This window comes from Mastigoproctus giganteus, chromosome 7, assembly GCF_048544385.1.
Source record: "Mastigoproctus giganteus isolate SK-2022 chromosome 7, ASM4854438v1, whole genome shotgun sequence".
NCBI lineage: Eukaryota > Metazoa > Arthropoda > Arachnida > Uropygi > Thelyphonidae > Mastigoproctus > Mastigoproctus giganteus.
Window position 1 is genome coordinate 158,176,203 of NC_143581.1, and position 19,972 is coordinate 158,196,174.

The following is a 19,972-nucleotide window of genomic DNA, read 5'->3' on the forward strand; positions in this document are numbered from 1 at the left end:
CTCAATGCTGATAGGATTCTTCCTCTTGCTCAGATTATGCAATTGTGGGGGTATAAATTCAAATTGAGGAAAGAAAACTGCAGAATAGATGTGCAGAAATTTCCCTTTAGCCAGCGAGGGGATGATTGCTGGAACAAACATCCATCTGACATTGTAAGTTGATAGCTTAAATAGATTCAAGGAAGAACTGAAGAAACGTTTGGAGCAAATGGATAGGTGAAATGCAATTTTTTTTTTTTTTTTTTTGGCTGATGCTGTATAAACTTGCTTTCTTGCATCATATGTCACTACTAATCCTAATCTTTATAGAAGTAGGATCAAGATGACTTGGGTCTTGGTGATGATTTTGAAACCCACTGCATGCTATGACACTTCATATCTGGGTCATACTTAAACATGCAACACTCATCTCCAGTGACAATACAATAGATGAAATTAGAATCATCTTGATAAGTCTGAAAGAATTCTTTCCATAGGTGACACTGTTCATTGCTTCTGCTCATCTGTGATACTGTGCAGCACAAATTTTGCACAGACCTTCCTTTACCCTAAATCTTCATGCAGAATTTGATGAATCATCTTATTATTCATATCTAATTCATCAGCCATCATTTTGAGGGTCAAACAATAATCTCTTGCCCAAAATTTCTCAAAATTTTACAACTCTGTTCTCATTTTGAGAGGTTGATTGCCACCCACTTCATGGACAATCTCAATCCTAAGATGGAACCACTTATACCATAAGTGGTTCCATCTTGAGATTGCGATAGTCCATGAAGTTCCATCTATTAAGTCAAACACACTAGTATGATTAGTTTCATGACCATAAACAGTTTTTAACATTTTGTTCATATCTGTTGCAGATTTTCCCAATTAAAAGCAAAATTTGATAATTGCTTGTTGCTCAATTGCAAAATAGCGACATGAAACCTTAACGTTACTAATGAAACTGGTTGTTACTTACATCCTATCAGCCTAATGTACAATCTTTGTACCATCATCTGTTGGAGGAAGCTTGCCACTTCTGTTCAACATTCTACTTCTGTACATTTTCAAACTCATCAAACAAGAATGCAACACCACACTAGTCTGGGAACTGCATTGCCACATCTTGTACACGTGTGTGTACAAGATATGTATTAACTTTATATTCTTCATTTGTACTGTTCACTTTCCTCTAACTAATTTTTTTCCACATTCTGGGCTGTTAGTTTTACGAAGGCAGCAGTGTCTATTTATATCCTATTTCCTTATCTAATTTCACCTCCTGTTAGATAAACTATTATAGCATTGCCTGTGATCAAAAAACACAACTTGTACCCAAAATTAATATATATAATATATATCATTTATCTTCTCAATTGTCAATCCAATGCAGGATGAAAGCATCCTCAACACATATCCAGCAACTGTGGCCTTGTGCTTTCTGTTGCCACTGTACACCAGCAAATTTCACAATTTCACCAATCTACATCGTCTTTGGTCTTTTTTTGGGCATTTAGAGTCAAGCAGTATTCATTCCAAAATTCATTTGGGCCATCTATCATCAGTTCTTGATATGTTACCTGCCCATTTCCATTTTAAACACTTTGTTCTTTCAATGACGTCACAGACCTTAGTTTGTTGGCAAATCCATGCACATGTTTTTTGGCCTCTTTTGGTTATGTTTAAAATTTAGCACTCCACACTTTTTTGTGTGACTCTCAGTCTTTGTAAAACTTTTGCATTCAATGTTCACATTTCGCAACCATATGTTAGGACAGGGAGGATACATTGATCACGAACTTTTTGTTTGAGACAGAGTGGCAAGTTTATCTTGAATGCTATATTAAGCTTTCCAAATGCTCGACATCCCAATTTTATGCTCCATTCAATTTCCATCATGATGTTTCCATCTGTTGAAATTTCTTGTCCAAAGTAAACATACCTTTCCACTTCTTCTTGTTCTTGTTCATTGGCCATGATTTTCTTTGGTCTGGTAAATTTGTTGAACATAACCTGTTTGCTTGATTTTCATCTTTAAACTGAACTTCTTGCTTCCATACTTCAGTTCTTCAATGTTTTGTAATTCTTCTGGATTATACCGGCTGACCTTCAGCTTTCAACATTTCAACAATGACTTTATCAGGTCCTGCTGCTTTGCCATTTTTCATTGATTTTATAACATCTACTTCTTCTACCAAAATTTCTGGTACAGCTTCTGCATCTTCTATTAGATCAAAGTTGTTGTCCTTTATCTTTATAAAGATTTGAATAAAGTTCCTCCACTCGCTTTAGTATGGAAAGATATATTATTGTTGGGTTTTTGTTGTTTTACCGTCCTTAAGCTTCAGAACAAAAATTTGACTCTTGTGTGTAACCATTTTTTATTTTACTTTCTTTAGCCCTTGATTTTTTTTTCTAGTGTTCTTCCGATTAGATCAACATTGAACTTGCACATTTCTTCTTTTATGCAATTTCTTATGGTCTTGCACATTTCTACATATTCTGTCTTGTTTCTTATGTTACCACTTTGCTTCATTTCTCATCACTTTTTCATCATGGCAGTTGTTTCTTTTAATATTCTGGTTGGTTTTTCTTGTTTTACAGTAGGTGCAAGGGCATAAGCAGCATCTACAATAGTCTCAATGATTTTGTCATTATTGGCTGAAATATCGGTCAGGAAGGTCTTGAGGCACACAAAAAGAATTGAACAGTTATAGCTCAAAGTTTTGAATTTTTCAATAGCTGGTTAGTGCCAATCTTCTTCACTTTAGTTGACTTGACCAATTTCTTTCATTCTTTTTTGCAATCAATTCTGATTTTTGCTCTCAGTAACTGATAGTCATTTCCAACATTAAAATGGTTCAAGACTGAGCAGTCAGTGAATACTGTTTTATTGTTTGTCAGAATGAAGTTTTATTGTTTGTCAATTTCACTAGTACTTCCAAAAGAGCTCATCCATGTGCATTTTCATTGGGCCTCTTTTTTAAGAATGAGTTCATGATGAACAAATTTTGTTCCTCTGCAAACTAAATTAGTAGATTGCCTCTATCATCTCTTTTTCCAGTTCCATGTGAGCCGACAGATATTTCCCCATTTTTTGGATCGTACCAATTCTCACACTTATAGTGGTAGTCATTCTGCTTATAAAGGTGCAATATATCTTCATAAAATTCTTCAACTTCATCACCGCTAAAACTATTGTAGGGGAATAAGCTTGAATAATTTGAAGAGAATAGCAGCTATTTCACTTAATAGCACATCAAGCAATTCTTTCGGGAATACTTTCTACTTTTATGGTTGAATCTGTTAGTCTTTTGTTGATCAGGAAGCCAATTCCACCACACTACTCGTTATTTGTTCCTTTGTAGTATAGCCAATGTCCATCTTCTAGTTTTACCAAATATTCACCATTTCTTTGGATGTCATATAAATCGATAATGTCCCAATTTATGTTTTTCAGCTCTTGTAATAGTTCTAGGTATGAGTCTTTACTCATAGACTGAATGTTAAGTGTTCCAGTGTCTAAAGTCCAAAACGCAGCCTGATCCTTAGAATCCTCCATAATTGAGCTGGTCTTTCCACTGTCATAGATAGTAGCTTGTAGGCCTCCTGGGAAATGAGGGCCATTTATTTTGTTGTAAAGCCATGTTGGGGAGGGGACCATAATCTGTGACACTGGTCCTGTGCAGATTGGCATATTTTGGATCAATTTAGTCTGGCCTATCATGGGGGACCCTGATAGGAGTATACACTCCTGATGGTATAGTTCCCAGCTTCACTGAAATGCACAAACACTCCCGCCGCAATAAGGCATCAATCCATGGGAGTGATACATAATACATATATATCCCCCCCCTTTTTTTATGCTGATCTCATTGTTGAACTGTTGTGTAATGTAATGTTTCTGTTGTCATTAAAATAGTTTCTTTAAAACCAATGAATTTGATTAGCTGATCTGGCACAAAGCATCTAGGATCATAAAGCATCTAGGAACATAAGTCAGTGTTGTACTGGTAAAAAAGGGCAGGGCAATTCTTCATAAGATGTGCCATTAATTAAAGCAAAACAAAAAGAAATCAATAAAGCCCCATCATAACACAGACTGATATTTAAAAAATGAATCAGTACTTCATCAAGGCAACAAAAAGTAAAACTGATAAAATGATTACTGTTTAAATAACATAGTGATTAAGATCTACTAAAGTGTAGCTGGCAGCAGCAGCAACAGATGAGCAAAAGTGGTAAATCTCTATGTTGTTCACTGATAAATTGATACAGTTAATGTAAATCTTTAATTGTTAAAACAATGTTACAATGTTAATAGGAGATTTTTAACAGCAAGGTTTTTGTGACCTAAGCAGAGTCTGGCTAAAACAGCCACCTTCTGACAAAATTTATGCAGACTGGATTTCAGTGGACTAATCACAGGTTTAATTTGATATAATTTATTTATCCTCTGTCCATGCTGTACAGTCTTCCACAGTAAGAGATATTTTTTGTCAGCTAAAAATCACTATAAGGGACCAATATATTATTCTCAGTCATACACACATTGCTAATTTGGTGGAGTGGCTGGGTAACTCATTTTCCTAGATTCATGAGTGGCCTGTGATCCAACAAAAGTGGATGTCCTTATAAAAGTAACAGTATTTCTTGGATGTGATGTTGGGCTAAAATGCCAGTTAAATGCCAGCCAACCACAGTCTGTAACAAATTCAGTGTCAGTGTACAGGATAAGAATATCCTGTACACTGACTCAATCTTAAGGGAAGTCAGCTACCTATAAGAGAGCCTGTCCCATTCTGAATGAGATGACATGACTAGGCTTGTATCCAGGTAAACAGTCTGTTGACATCAGAAATGCATGCAGACTATCTTTTTCAATGAGAACCTAACTCCGTTTACTAGTGTTCTCTGTCAGAAAAGATTTATAAAGAATATTTATGATTTGTTCACCTTATGAAAACAATGGGACACTGGTATAAGCCTTAGGAAGTAATGATGGAATAAAAACAACAGGGACAAAAGAGAGAGAGAAGTGGAATCATGATATAACATACAGTATATACTGAGAAGCTACTGGAAAGAAATAAAGATAGCTTTAGACTATAGTAATTTTTTTTTAATAATGATGTGCTCTAATGCTTTGTTTCTTACCTGTTTCTAAATGTCGTAAGCCCTTAAATTTTATATCATCCGCTAATTTCTCAACTGATGTAAGGTAGTCAAGAACAAATATATTTGGTGTAAATAGAACCATATTTTGTTCACCACAACCAACAGGTAATCGCACCAAATTTTCTAAACCATGCAATGTAGGGCCCATTAAGTCACCTAAAAAGAAAAAAAAAAAAAAAGAAGTAAACTAAAGCATACTACAATAATTAAATATTTTATGATTTATTTTATTTCATAATTCAGTCAACACATATTAGTTTATATATTTGGCCAAAATCAGCTCTAATTTTGTTTGTAAACAAATGTTTACAAAGGTTTATTTTAACCTGTCTACATTTGTGAACTTCCATTTATAAAGAAATAAAAAATGCTGACTCAATTAAATAAATTGTATATTAAAAATAATTATACACCATGCTTGTTTATATAATATTTTCTAAGTTTTTAAAAATATTACACTGCTAAACAAGAAAAAAATATAAATTTCTATAATATTACATTATCTGATCACAACTATATCATGTTAATGAAAGCTACCCAGAATAACTTTCGTTAAGGGAAACAAGAATTATCTCAATATTACTGTAAAGTGTAAGCTTCCCTTTATAGAGAATTAGAAAATGTAGCACTAATTAAATAAAATGTACATTAAAAATATATATGCCATATTTATTTATGTAGTGTTTCAGAATCCACCTTGTGATTCCATTATCAGGCCAAAATAAAAATAAACTAGCAAAAAGAAAAAGGAAAAGAAAGACAGAGGTAATGTGATTAATGATAAAACAAAAACATAATTACTTCTAAATTATGTAAAAATTATAAAAAAATAAAGTTTTAAAAACTGTTCAATATTGAATGAAAGTCAGTGACATAACCCCCATCTCACATAATTAAACCCCTAAAATAAGCCTCATTTTTCATACTACAAGAATTCAATTAACTGAAAACATTTAACTCACCTAATTTCGAATCTAGTAATACTAAATTTCTTGATGGACCTGGACCAGATCCACTAAGAAATTTAGTATTAGAAGATGGGTATTAGTTCCCTACAACATAACTTTAATTCAACCAGAGGGGCATCATACAATCCAAGGGGCCCTATATTTCACCTGAAGTATGGAGAATATGTGGAGATATACATGGAAATCATATAAGGAAACTTGATATAAAAATCAAAAAGCATTCCAAATAAGTGTGGTGTGGGAGGAAGCTAGACTAGTCTTACTCCTGCCCTCTATGCTTCACAAGGTGGAATATCTTGGGGGCTGTAAGTCTACAAAATTCCTCTGTTCAGGCCTCACTTATCATAGAAGGGCTATTAAAGAATAATTTTTTATAAAGTATTTAAGCTGAAAAATCATCAACAGAGAAAAGGGGGGCACTTTGATACAGAGTATACCTCAGACTTTTTAAAAAAGGATCCTTAAAAACTGCAAAACACTCAAAAAGCAGCAAGGAATTGAGGAAATATCTATATTTATAACAGCATCCAGGGATAGAACAATTGGAGGCACCCTGGTCTAAAGGCATCTAACTTTTACAAATACTCACTTCAATAACTATCAAGGATCAGATTCCTCCCTCCCCTTGCAATCAATAGGCAAGGGCAGGCCACAGTATCCTATCTCATCTATGATTTAAGGAGGAGATATTTATAGTCAGGGTTTAAAGAACTTTGGTAAGACAAAGATAACACTGGCCAACAAAACATTTTATTTTTTTTTCATACCTGTGGAGAAAAAGTCGCAGATCCTAAAGGAAAATGATCCACTGATTCCAAATATACCAAAATTATGTCTCTATCACATCTCCACTGAAAGATATACTGAAATTTTAGTACCTTAATAAATCACCAATTTCAAATTTTATACAATAATACATATGCTATTTTAAAAACGAGGTCTTATTTTTTAAAAAATACTTTAATCAAATATATAATGTACTACATATGTTCAATTTCATTTGATATGTTTGCCACTCAGAGTTTTATATTATTATTGGTTCCTCTTGAGAAACCAATAGTAATCTCCCATCATGAGAGTACTCCAGAGATTTTGGTGCAGCTTTTCCATTATGGTTATGTCTAATACAATTCTCCTTAAGATTCGCCTTACTTATCACTCACACCTCCGAGATTTTGAGGGAGTAAACTGAAATGGGAATAAAGAAAATGAAATTTCAAAGACATTCAGCAGCCAATATCTAATAACATTGCAATAAAATTGACACCAGAGATTCATAATTAAAATTATCTTATTTCCTTCTTCCAAGAAATCTATATATAACTACTGCTTTAACCAATCACCAAGCTGCAAGTATCCTGTAGCTCTGTTTCAAATACAACTTGGAGGAGTTTCTTTATTTGAGGCACAATGAAAATTCCTTCTTTATCCAGAGTGTCACAAAATTCTTCATTAATCCAAGTTTCATATGCAAAGGTGGAAGAAGAACCTTTCTAGGTTCAACTAGGGCAACAAATTTTATATCACTTCTATCTGGTAAAAATTCCTCCCTCTTCCCACTGCTGCACAATACAAGGTTTTTCTGTTGCATGACTGTCTCAAAAACAGAAAACAACAGAACTTTGTAAAACTTTCTAGTGAATAATCCAATTACCTTAAGATCACCACAGACGTTCCAAGCAAGGTCATGGTACTGCACAACACTAAGGACCTTAGACATACTTTCATATGTTTCTTTCAAGTCAACAACATGAATAGAGGAAATGATGGGTACATTTACATTGCGCAGCATAATTGCTTTTAAACTTGATTTTGAGACATTAATATGGCATTAATTTTCTGAATCAATGAAAATTCAATGCCCATTCATTCAGAAGGACAATAATATCTTTGCAGAAAGTCATAACATCCTCCATAAAGAAATATTAACATTAGCATTAGAAAGGGCACATGGTGCAAGAAAGCAAGCTTATATAGTATCAGCCAAAAAAAAAACCCTTATTTCACCCATCCCCTCACTCCAAATGTTTGTCAAGTTCTGCTTTGAATCTATTTAAACTATCAACTTCTACAAAGACAAATGGAAGTTTGTTCCAATAATCAACCACCCACTGGCTAAAGGCAAATTTCTGCACATCTATTCTACAACTGTCTTTCCCCAATTTGAATTTATGCCCTCTCAGATGATTATTCTGAGTAAGAGGAAGAATCCCATCAGCATTGAGCATGCTCAAACCATTCAAGGCTTTATACACCTCAATCAGATCACCTCGCAGGTGCCTAGTCTCCAGACACTGTAATTTGCAAAACGTAAGCCTTTCTTCGTAAGAGCAACCCTTTGTTCTGTTCACTAATCTTGTTGCCCTTCTCTGAACTCGTTCCAACAGCATTATATCCTTCTTAAAATGAGGCCTCCAGACCTGTATACAGTACTCAAGGTGTGGCCTGACCACTGCCTTATACAAGGGGATAATTACCTCCTTATCCCTGCTAGAAACATTCCTGTACATCATTGACAAGACACCATGAGCTACTCTTGCAGACCGTTTGCACTGCTCCGAAAACTTCATATCTGCCTGCACAATTACCCCCAGGTCCTTTTCACTCTCTACCACTGTCAGTGTGGTACCAGAGAGTTAATACGTTTCTCTGAGATTACTGCTTCCCATATGTAGTACTTTACATTTGTCAATGTTAAACTTCATTTGCAACTTCTCAGTCCATCAGCTCAACTTTTCTAGATCCTGTTGCAGCAGTGTAGTGTCATTAAAAACCCTGCCAACCTTCGTATCTTCTGCAAACTTGGACATTAAGCCTGATAAACCATCATCATTATCATTTATAAACACAGAAAACAACAGTGGACCCAATACTGAACCTTGAGGGACTCCGCTAATAACATTAGTCCATGAAGAGTAGTGTCCATTGATTACCATTCTCTGTTTTCTCCCACTCAACCATCCCTTTATCCATAGTAGCAATTTTCCTACAATGCCACACTTCTCCAATTTGTGCAGCAGTCTTCCATGCAAACAGTATCAAAGGCCTTTCTAAGATCCAAATATATGATATCAAAATTATTCCCTGCATCCAGTTCCTTTGTGACTACATCATAGTATCCAATCAAATTGGTCAGACAAGACTTCCCCTTAACAAACCCATGCTGTGTCCGAGCTATAACTGAAGTCTTATCTAGATGATCCTGCAATGCTTCTTTAACCAGTGCCTCCATTAATTTCCCTGGAACAGAAGTTAAACTAACAGGTCTGTAATTACCTCTCCCCCTTTGATCCTCCTTTGTGGATTGGGGTCACATTTGCACATCTCAGTCCATGGGTACCTCCCCTGAGTCCAAGGAAGCTCTCATAATTATGGCTAAGGGTTTGCTTACTTCCTTTGCCACCTCCTTTAATATAACTGGATAGATTCCATCCACCCTACGTGCCTTTCTTATGTTTATCTTTAACAATTTCTCTTCCAGTTTACTCTCGGTTATTACAAGATTATCTAGCTTACTGCCAGAGTTTAATACACGTCTGGCATTCCCCTCCCTGAATAACTCCGCATGTGTGAATTTAGATGCAAAATATTCATTTAGTTTGTAAGCTACCTGAGCAGGGCCATCAACAGTTGAACCATCGATATCAAGTGGACCAATCTGATTCATCCCCTTCCTTCTAGAGTTTACATAAGTAAAGAACTCTTTACTGTTTTTCTTTGCATCCTTTGCTAAAGATTTCTCGTAATCTGCCTAACTTGTAACTTGTTTACAGACCAGTTTATATCTATCATAGGCTTCTGTGTCACATGTTAATTTATATGTATTCCATGCATTTTTCTTCTCTGTCATATGTCTAATTAGAATTCATTAAAATGTTTCTACATTTAATTCGATGCTGTTGTTGTTATTTGGTTTTTAGGAGTATTAGCAACTAAGGCCATATTGCTCCGGGGATATGCGGTGGTCATTCCCTGACCTTTCCACATCCTCCGTATTTGGTGGTAATGGGCTCGAACCCTGGTCTAATCAAGAAGCGTGTGCTTCGCACTGCTGCTCCTGCCCATCTGGCTACGGAGGCGCCGTGTTCAATTCAATGCCTTGAAGAGTTGGAACAGAGTGGACTTGAGGGAGTTTCAGGTAGCCTTCGAGAATAACTGTGTTGTGCCATCAGCCTATTGGAATACTGGTCCAATGATTACAGCTGAAAAAGCTGTGTACCATACCATACATTTTTGAAGATGCAAAAGCATTTCAGTGACTACATGGAGCTCTCTCTTTCTGCCCTCACATGCATATTCTGTTCTAGTGAAACAGCTTCTGCTAAGATAGAAATATACTCCCTTGGTGAACTATGAGATAACTGTCATGTTATTTTGCAAATGTTGATGCAATGAATCACAAAGCATGAATCACCTTTTGCAATGTTGGTCAGAGATTATTGCACATGCATATTTGTAAGGAAGCAGTTTTAAGCTCTGTTAAATAAAAATGGATGTTTTTTTAAAACATGGCTGTTGTAATAAAAATTTAACAGCATTCCTTGTTATACTATCCACTCATTTAATCTATGAATTGATTGTTCTAGACTCTTCTGCAATTAGATCGCACTTTAAACTCATGTTACACTGTAGCAAAACTACCAGCTTGATTAAATATTTTTATATAAAAAAAACAGACTGTTCAGTAGTGTATTCCATCTTTCTCACAGAGCTAGTAAGGTGTTACTAGCTGGAAGCCCCATATCTTACATGTTCTATGACACCAAACTCACGAATGCCAGCTCAATACATATATTGAGCTGGCATTCGTGGCACTCAATACATATATTGAGCAGCTCAATGCCAATCAATACATATAGGCATTCAAAACTTTTGCATCTTTTCTTAATATTCCTTTTTATGATTAAGATGTATAAAGAATATTCTCATTATAGTTGCTTAATTATAATAGTATTTCAGCAATATACAATGTTTTAGCCAACAGACTGGTAAATTTCAGCAATATACCAATCTGTTGGCTAAAAGCAAAAAGAAGGAAAACATGTCTTATCCTTAAATTTGTACATATGTTGTACATATGTTGTTTATTGTATTTTTATTTTGTTGTTGCCACTAAACAGTTTTTTTTTTCAATAGTTTTGTCCTGGAAATTATTTCAGACAGATGTACATGAAGGCAGTATTCTTGTTGAAACTATATACAGTCTTAAAATCAATTTTTGATAAAACTAGACACATACAGTACAGTACAACTTGTACACAAAGCAGTATGTCTGTAAGACTAAAGGAAGCCTTGACTCATTTCATTTAGTGTGAAAAGAATCCAGTGGTATCATAAGAGATGGGCTATACCCACATTACATTTAGCACAGTCTTTCCCGGCTCTAGGTTTGGTAGGTTAAAGAAATTATGGATCAACATTACCATCAAAATAAACTAGTGAATTTTGTAAATGGGTATTGCATCAGTTTAGCCATCTACCAAAGTAGTTAAGTTGGCATCGTTTTAATTTTATCTCATACTGCCATTGGGGCCGCGGCTGTCTTTCCTTCTTTTACAGTCTCCTTGTCACTTCCGGTTGAATGTAGCAGTTACACTGCAGAGTTACATGCAGTTAAATTAGCCCTAGAGAAAATTAATACTTTCGCCAATGCTAGCAGTATAATATACACAGATTCCATGAGTGCTGTGTCTTCACAGTATAGCATAAATATTCAGTATTTCATCCCATCATAAAACAAATCCTTTCCTGTTTAAATTATCTAAGGAATAAAAATCATTTGGTGAAATTTTGCTGGATTCCAGGACATACTGGTATCGCAGGTGATGAAATAGCAGATCAGGCAGCCAAACAACCAAATAGTACAGCACCAGAAATTTACCAAGTGCCATATGTGGATTATTTGAAACATATAAAAGACATCTGTACATTTCAGTGGTCAGAAATATGGAAGTCGCAAAGGAATAACAAACTGCTCCAAATCAAAGAGGAACCAGCATTATGGAATTCCAGCTTCAGACAAAACAGACAGGAAGAAGTTGTACTATCAAGACTCAGGATAGGACATATGCAACTAACCCACATGTTTCTTCTCATCGGGGACAACTCACCTCGATGTATGCATTGTACATCACCACTTACAGTCAAACATATACTTTTAGAATGTACGCACTTTTCCCTTCTTAGAAAAAATACTTTCCACTCTCAGTCATGATTGCAAGAATCTCTATCGTTTACCCACATCACTGGAAATAATGCTAACCTAGTTGAACTGTATACCTTCCTTAAATAAATACACTTATATCAATCGATTTGATGCTAAACTGAACCAAATTATTATATAACTGTACAATGACAATATAGGAACTGGCACATTTTGGCCCATGCTGCCATTTGCCCTTAAACACCCATACCAATATCTTATATTGCGAATATCTTTACAATGAATTGCTATGGTATTGCACTACATTGAATAAGTAATGCTTCACCAGTGGAGAATTAAACTGATGCAATTGCACTAACCTATATGCTAGTCATTCTACCATGTAGCATGAGGCTCTTGCTCTAAAATACTCTATAGTAAATGGATATATAATTTTTAAAAAATATGCAGTGTGATATTGCAATGCCTACTGTTACCAATCTAATATGGATGCGATGATTCCTTTTTGAGTGATCCTAACTGTACTGTCACTTCATTTGTGAATGACTTGAACAGACTGTAATTTTAATCAGTTCATCTAATGAATACATGGTGACTCAGTAGGTTCCAAGGCAGAATTATCATCAAAGCTTTTCATTTCATATTCACCAACCTTGAGAGATATTGAGAATTATTTATTAAACTCTCCTCTGATTGAAGAGTTTTCCAGATATAAGAACTTAACAGTTGCACATCCACAGTTTTTTAACATTTCACAAGGTAAGAATGTAGCTGCCCGACAATATGTCAATTGTCTCACCATGCTGAAGGATAATCAACAGATAATGAGCTTTTAGAGAGAATAATCTGTTTTAAATGCATCAAAAGAGATTACAAAGACCTTCTTAAAGAGAGACATTTCAGACTTTATTCTAGCTCTGAAAACAGCCAAGGATCATTACCAACAATATTACAAAAAAGGCTTTGTGCATAGGGGATCATATCAATAATAAAATTACTTGAGACAGCCATGGGCGCTGGCAGGATATTTTGAAAGGCGGTGCAAAAAAAAAAAAAAAAACTACAGTAGAACTTTTTTTTTAGTGCACTGGTTGTTATGCTGAAATATTACTCCTGCCGCTTGATGCTTTAATTTCCGATTATTTATTTGAAGATATATGCAGTATAGCATAGAAATAGTCTTAATTTGTCATTACAAGAGTTAAAAAGCAAATGTTGGCTTTAACTACTGTGTGGATCCAGGAAAGTCTCCTGTGACCTTCTTGAACCATTCTCTGTTGTACCGTTGTCTGCTGTGAGCACGGGAGTGTTTTGTAGCTTTCACTCCGTCTGCTGTGAGCTGCTGCAGTGCAAAGTTATTTCAGGTATTTTGTTTCTAATCACTCAATGTTATAGTTTTTGTTCGTAGTTATTTCAAAGTGAAATATTGTATCATTTTGCTGTTTTATTTTATTTCTGCTGCCCCTTTGTGTTAATAATGGTGTCTACATGCAAAAGAAACAACAATATGTTGTCAGTAAAAGACAAGATAACAATTATTTTAATAGACTGGAAAAGGGCAAAAACTCTTGCTAAGATTTTTAACATTGCTAAAGCAACCATATCTGACATAAAGAGCAGAAAAAATGAAAATTTTAAGTTAACTTCAAAGTTAGACAACAAACATGGTGCTAAAAAAAAGGAAAACTATAAAAAAAAAAAAAAAAGCTAGTGATGAGAAATTAGAAGAAGCTGTTTATTTATGGTTTCTACAAAAGAAAAGTCAAGGCGAACCTATTTCTGGACCTCTGTTATGCAAAAAAGTGTTACAATCGAATTTTAAAAGTCTTGGATTTAAAGCCAGCACAGGATGGCTGAAAATTTTCAAATTTTGCCAAAGTATAAGGGAGCTTGAAATTCAATGAGAAGCTTTATCAGGTGATGCCCCAGAAGCAGAAGCTTTTAATGAGACTTTCTGAAAATGGCAGAGGAAGAAGGTTTTCCAAGGATGACGTTTACAATGCAGATGAACTAGCCGTAATTAGAAGACACTCCCTCATTGCATCACAACATGAAATGGCTGCTCCTCATTTCAAAGCTAACAAATAGTGTGTTACAATTATGGTGTGTGCAAATGCAAGTGGACAGCAATAAGTGGATTGGTGATTGAGAAATCCAAGAATCCAAGTTGCTTTAAAGGTGCCTATCAATACAATATAAAGGAGATAAAAATGCTTGGATGAATTCCAACATTTTTCTGGATTGGTTTAGCCAAGATTTTATTCCAAGTGTGAAGAGGCATCAAGAAAATGTGGGCAAAGCTGGTAAAGTTTTGTTTATTATTGATGATGCACCACCCCACCCTCCTCTTGAAAAAAATTAATTCAATTGACGGGAACTTCATTGTCAGGTTTTTACTGCCAAACATTACAGCCCTGTTGCAGCCAATGGATCAAGGTGTTAGAGAAAAACTGAAAAATATACACAAAAAACAAGTCTTGCATCGCTTGCTGCTACCAGAGGGAGATGGAGAGAGTGTGGTTCAGTTTTCAAAGAAGCTCAACATTAAGGATTGTTGCTACATGTTAGCAGATGCCTGGAACATGTTGTCAGAGAAAAATCTGAAAAAGTCATGGCATAAACTTTGGGATGCTGCCAAAGAGATGGTAACACATGTGCAAGATTTGAATGAAGATGTAGGTGAGATTGTAACTTTATTTCAAGGAATTCTTGAGTTTTCTGAATGTGGGCAAGATGATGCAGAGGCATGGTTAAATGATACTGATGATCCTGGTTATCCATATTTTAACTGAAGAAGAAATTGTTCCGTTAGCCCAGGATGAAGAATGTGCTGACTTTAACCAAGGTGATTCTGATGACAAAGAAGAAGAGGGAGTGGGCCCACTCATGTGGAGGCCTTCACTAGCTAAAATCTGCAATGGCATCGTGTGAGCAACTATCTGAATGCAGTTCTATGGAGATATTGCTATTAAAGAGGATGAGAAACCTTGCAGCAAAAAAATGACAAATCTTGAATGATTCAAAGAAAAATCAAGATTACATACTTTTAAAAAATAAACCTTCCGAAGATTCATTATACTCTTATTTGTGTGAAATTACTTTTTATCTGTCTATACATTAAAAAAGTTTTCCTCCTAGTGATATTTATTTGTGCCAATGGGGGAAGAGGGCGAGGCAATTATGTCACTACAAATGCCATTAATTATTGATAACTGCCTCCATAACATTCACCAACCTCGTGCACGTGATCCTCTGTCTAACATTTGATGTTCCATTGTAACATTTTTTGTATATTAATGAATATTGTATACAGTACAGTATTTGTAAATAGTTTATTATTTTGTAAATATTTATATAGTTTGTAAATATTTCAGTTAGATATTTTAATCTTGCTCTTTCAAATGCAACAATATTCCTCATGCATTATGGAACCCGAAGCAAAAGGCCTTTTCCTAAGTGACCTATGTAAATGCAGGTCAATAATTACATAGTGATATTGGCTGAAGTCCAGTATAGTATACACTGGCAGGTAGTTCGATTAAAGCGAGGAAGATGGCGATAATTGACAGGTGAAGGCACCTCCCTTTTCCGATTGTTTTGTGTCATCGAGGAGAGGGGGGCCTTAGCTTTGGTAGGGTGTTTATCCCTCCATCCCGCTGTTTTAAAATGGGAAAATGAGTTCCCGATTTAAAAACAGTGGTGAATGTGGGGAAAAACACCCTAGGTATATCAACCTAGGATGGGTGGGGAAAGCAGTGGCATCTGCCAATCACTGCTTTGTTCCTGTCTGTTTGTCGAAATGTGGGAGTCAACTTGTCAATCACTGCTTTCCCATTGCTTTGCTTGCCGCCATGTTGGAGGGTGCACACCGTTCTGGATTTTACCGTGATATTTATTTGACTTTGAGAATGCCATGCACTAAAAATGCACAGGTAAATAATTACATTGGTCATTTATTGATTAGATATCGACCAGTGAATTTTGGCAGGTGTGTCATTTATGTAGAAAAGATTTGACTTACTCCATATACTTCTACATTTTACATAGAAAAGCGTGCATGGGGGTGGACAAGCAAAGCAAGCAGGGGCGAAGCCCTCTAGTTATTATTATTATTAGCCATATGGTGCAAGAAAACCTAAGGCTTATGCTGCACCAACCAAAGAAAATTCCAGAGTTACCCTGAGAGAGAGAGAGAGAGAGAGAGAGAGAGAGAGAGAGAGAGAGAGAGAGAGAGAGAAAGGAATCACCATTGAAACCATATAAAACAATTAGGTAAGTTCAAAATAAATGTAATATAAAATATACATTGTTCCTTAAAAGCATTTTGGTTATTATTTACAAACCATTTCCTAAATCAATTATTTTTTATAATACTTCATATATCAAAATACAGTAGCAATAACCTTACATATAATTTAATTGTAGACCTAATTACACTTTGTTTCATATAAACTGGGTATTCTTGTGTATGTTTGATTATCCGAACTATTTGATTAACTGAACCAACCTTGGTTCCAATTAGTTTGGATAATCGACGCTCTACTGTATTAAATTAGGGTCACCCAGTAAGTTATTACATATACCCATGTGTATTGTGTCTGTAAATTGCATGTGTTCTCTAGTCAATTTGCCTGTTTTGCTGGACAAAAAGCCCTGTTTCGGGGGGGGAGGGAACATTGCTATCTATGCCTGAAACCCACTAATTCAGCCACAGAGTGAAAAAAGCCCATAAAAGTTCCTCGTGTCATCGACGGGATTCGAAGCTTTTCCTTTTTCACACGGTGTGGTAGGACGGTGATGATACCACTGTGCTACCCGTGCAGATTGAGGGTGGTGCATATGGAAATAAATGTTTTGTTCAACAAATTTTCAAATATGTGATATCTGAATTAAGTCAAGTTTGACTGATTTGCGTGTACAGCAGAGCCAATGTTTTGTGATTGGTGGGAGAAATTTCGTCATTGGCAATGAAGATTTTATGAACTCAACTATATCAAACTATATTTGCAGAGAAGCCAAGAAGATTGCAATTTTTATTTAAAGATAATGACGAAAATTAACAGGGTCTAATTCCATTTTGCAAGAGTTATTTTAATTTTGTTCTTGTTTTGATAAATTATTTGAATTAATATTTTAGTTTTTTTTTGTAGAATTTGTATTGTTTCAACGTTTAAATAAATTAATGAGAATATTAAAAATTGTTTATTACTTTAACATCCAAAGGTGGTGCACTTGCACCATGCTGCTGGCACCCATGGAAACAGCAATTGCAGACTAAGGGATATTTCTCTCAACAAAGCCAGACTCATCCAGGATTTAAGAGATATGATTAGTACTTCTGTTTCTGTCCTCCACATTAATGTGCTATGTGCCCAGGCTGTGCACAAGACTGATAACTTTCACAGGAGGCAACAAACTAAATTTAATGATTTACTCCATGAGATTGCTCTTTCCCACGACTCTACCTACTGCTTTGGTAATGAGAAATGTACTGATACTTCTCAATTTGTCTTAACTTTGAGTAGTAAAGAGATAAAAATTCATCAATACCAACTCTTGAATCTTGACATGAAACTTTTGCCCTGCAGACCTCCCATAATAGCCACGGGGATGGAAGTTTCTCTCATTCATATACTGGAAGAAGTTGTCACAGAAATCTGATTGAAGGCTGCCTCTCTATTACAGCATGTATGCCATGTAGCTCCCAACATTAAGTAACGTAGCAAGTGACAAATTATTTAAGATTAATATTAATTAAAGTTAAATAATTATTTAACTTTAATTAATATTAATCAATACTAACTAACATTCCCTTACCTGGTCATCTATCCGCTACTTCATCTGGGGCTTTGAGCGGATTGATAGCCAGTTTTAAAGGAATGTCTCATAATTACCCGTTTCTGTTAACTCCTTATCAGTTTTGCCTTAGTAGTGAGATTATTTTGCTCTTTTAGATTATTTAATTCATTGAATAAGGATAGTTTTATGTCAATTTGTCTTTCAGTTTAATTTTAATTTTTGAAAATTTTTATTCTTAACTTCGGATTCGGCAAACTGGTAGAGGAGAAACAAAGCCCAACGGGTAATTATCGGAATAATCGAGTGGAGCTATACTTATCTGTCCGGTGGTGGTCTTTCGGTAAATGAGGGGTTAGCCCTACTCACTGTTTGTTTTATCACTGGTTTGGTTTTGAGTGCACAGTCACGTCTATTGTTGCTTGATATTGTTGTAGGGTGATATTTTTGCAAGTCATCCGATGAGTGGGCTGATTCCTATGTCAGCCGGGGTGGGGCTGGTTACGGGGGGGGGGGGTACTTCCGTTTTAACTCCGTGGTGAAAATTAATTTGAAAATAACGTGATTTGGTTGTTATTTACATGAGTTGGTTTGCTATCCCTTTGGACTGGGATAGCAAACCAACAGATCCACATTATTTTCTCGTATAGAAAATAGACACCAAAAATTTAAGTAATCTAAGCAATCAAACTAAAACATATCAAGCACGTATAATAGTCCAATTGCCACATGGCAATGACATTAACGTAGCAAGTGACAAATTAAAAACAATCAATTAGACACTAACTAAAATAATAAAAACACAATATATATATATACAGTGGAACTTCTCTATTACGAACTTCTATTTAATGAATTTCTCTATATTACGAATTTTTTCGCAAAACATTGCACCTTGAAACGAAATTACATGTAAAATTAACCCCATATAGCGAAGTGTTAGTCTCTCTATAACGAATTTTTAAAAATATACGACCTCCTTCCCTCCGAAATTACGCATTAGCATCTGGAATTAATCATTCTTTTAGTGAATACTTGTGGTCATTGACACCCGTAGGAAGGTCTTTGTTTCATTTTTGTTACAGTTATAAAACCAAATGGGTTTTCTTAAAAGTGGTCATGAACTTTACAATAAATAGGATAGATTTGTAAATTGATGTTGGCTCAGGGGAAAACGAAATTCGCTGCGGTAAGCCTTTAGCGTGCTGCGGCGGCAATACATAGAATGATGCCATAGTCGATTTTTAGTAACGAACGCCTACTGAGTGACATTCGCTTCTCACCTCAACCGTACCACGTGACCTTCCTGTCAATCATTATATGATATGTCCGTTCTCATCTAACTGGACTCCTAGTAGATGGTTTTCATGAAAAAAAATTTTTTTTTATTTAGTTCTTTTAGAACAATTTGTCATCAATCACATAGGCTATATGCTCTTGTATTTTTTTTTTTTTTTTTTTTTGAAAAGTAACATACAGCATACATTAACCGTAAATTTTATATATGAATGAAAGTCGTATATTTCTTCAAAGTGATTGATAGGAAAAGTCACGTGATACTGTTGAATTGGCAAAGAAACGTCATTGAGTAGGCGGTACCTGTACTAACAATTCACTATATGGCCAGCGCAGCGAAGTTTGCGGTGTATGTATCGGCAAGAGCTACAGTCCAGTGATTTTTACATTTGGGGAAAAAATGTCGAAGAGAAAATGTTTAAGTATTAATGATAAAGTAAAGATTCTTCATGATATTGACCAGAGTTTTAAGAAAAAAGATATTGCGGAGAAATATGGCATACCTGCAAGCAGCTTATCTACGATTTTAAAAAATCGAGAATCAATTTTAAATGCAATTGAAGGAGCAGCAGACAAGAAGCGAATT

The 19,972-nt window shown here is 35.3% G+C and overlaps 1 protein-coding gene across 1 annotated transcript in view; it reads right to left on the reverse strand.

The window, feature by feature from the left end:
* LOC150083280 (murinoglobulin-1-like) overlaps positions 1-19,972 on the reverse strand; it is an 892,685-nt gene that overhangs the window by 373,321 nt on the left and 499,392 nt on the right. The window contains exon 23 of the mRNA XM_090378459.1: positions 5,143-5,319. Coding sequence (XP_090234585.1) covers positions 5,143-5,319 — 177 coding nt within the window. The remainder of the gene's footprint in view (positions 1-5,142; positions 5,320-19,972) is intronic.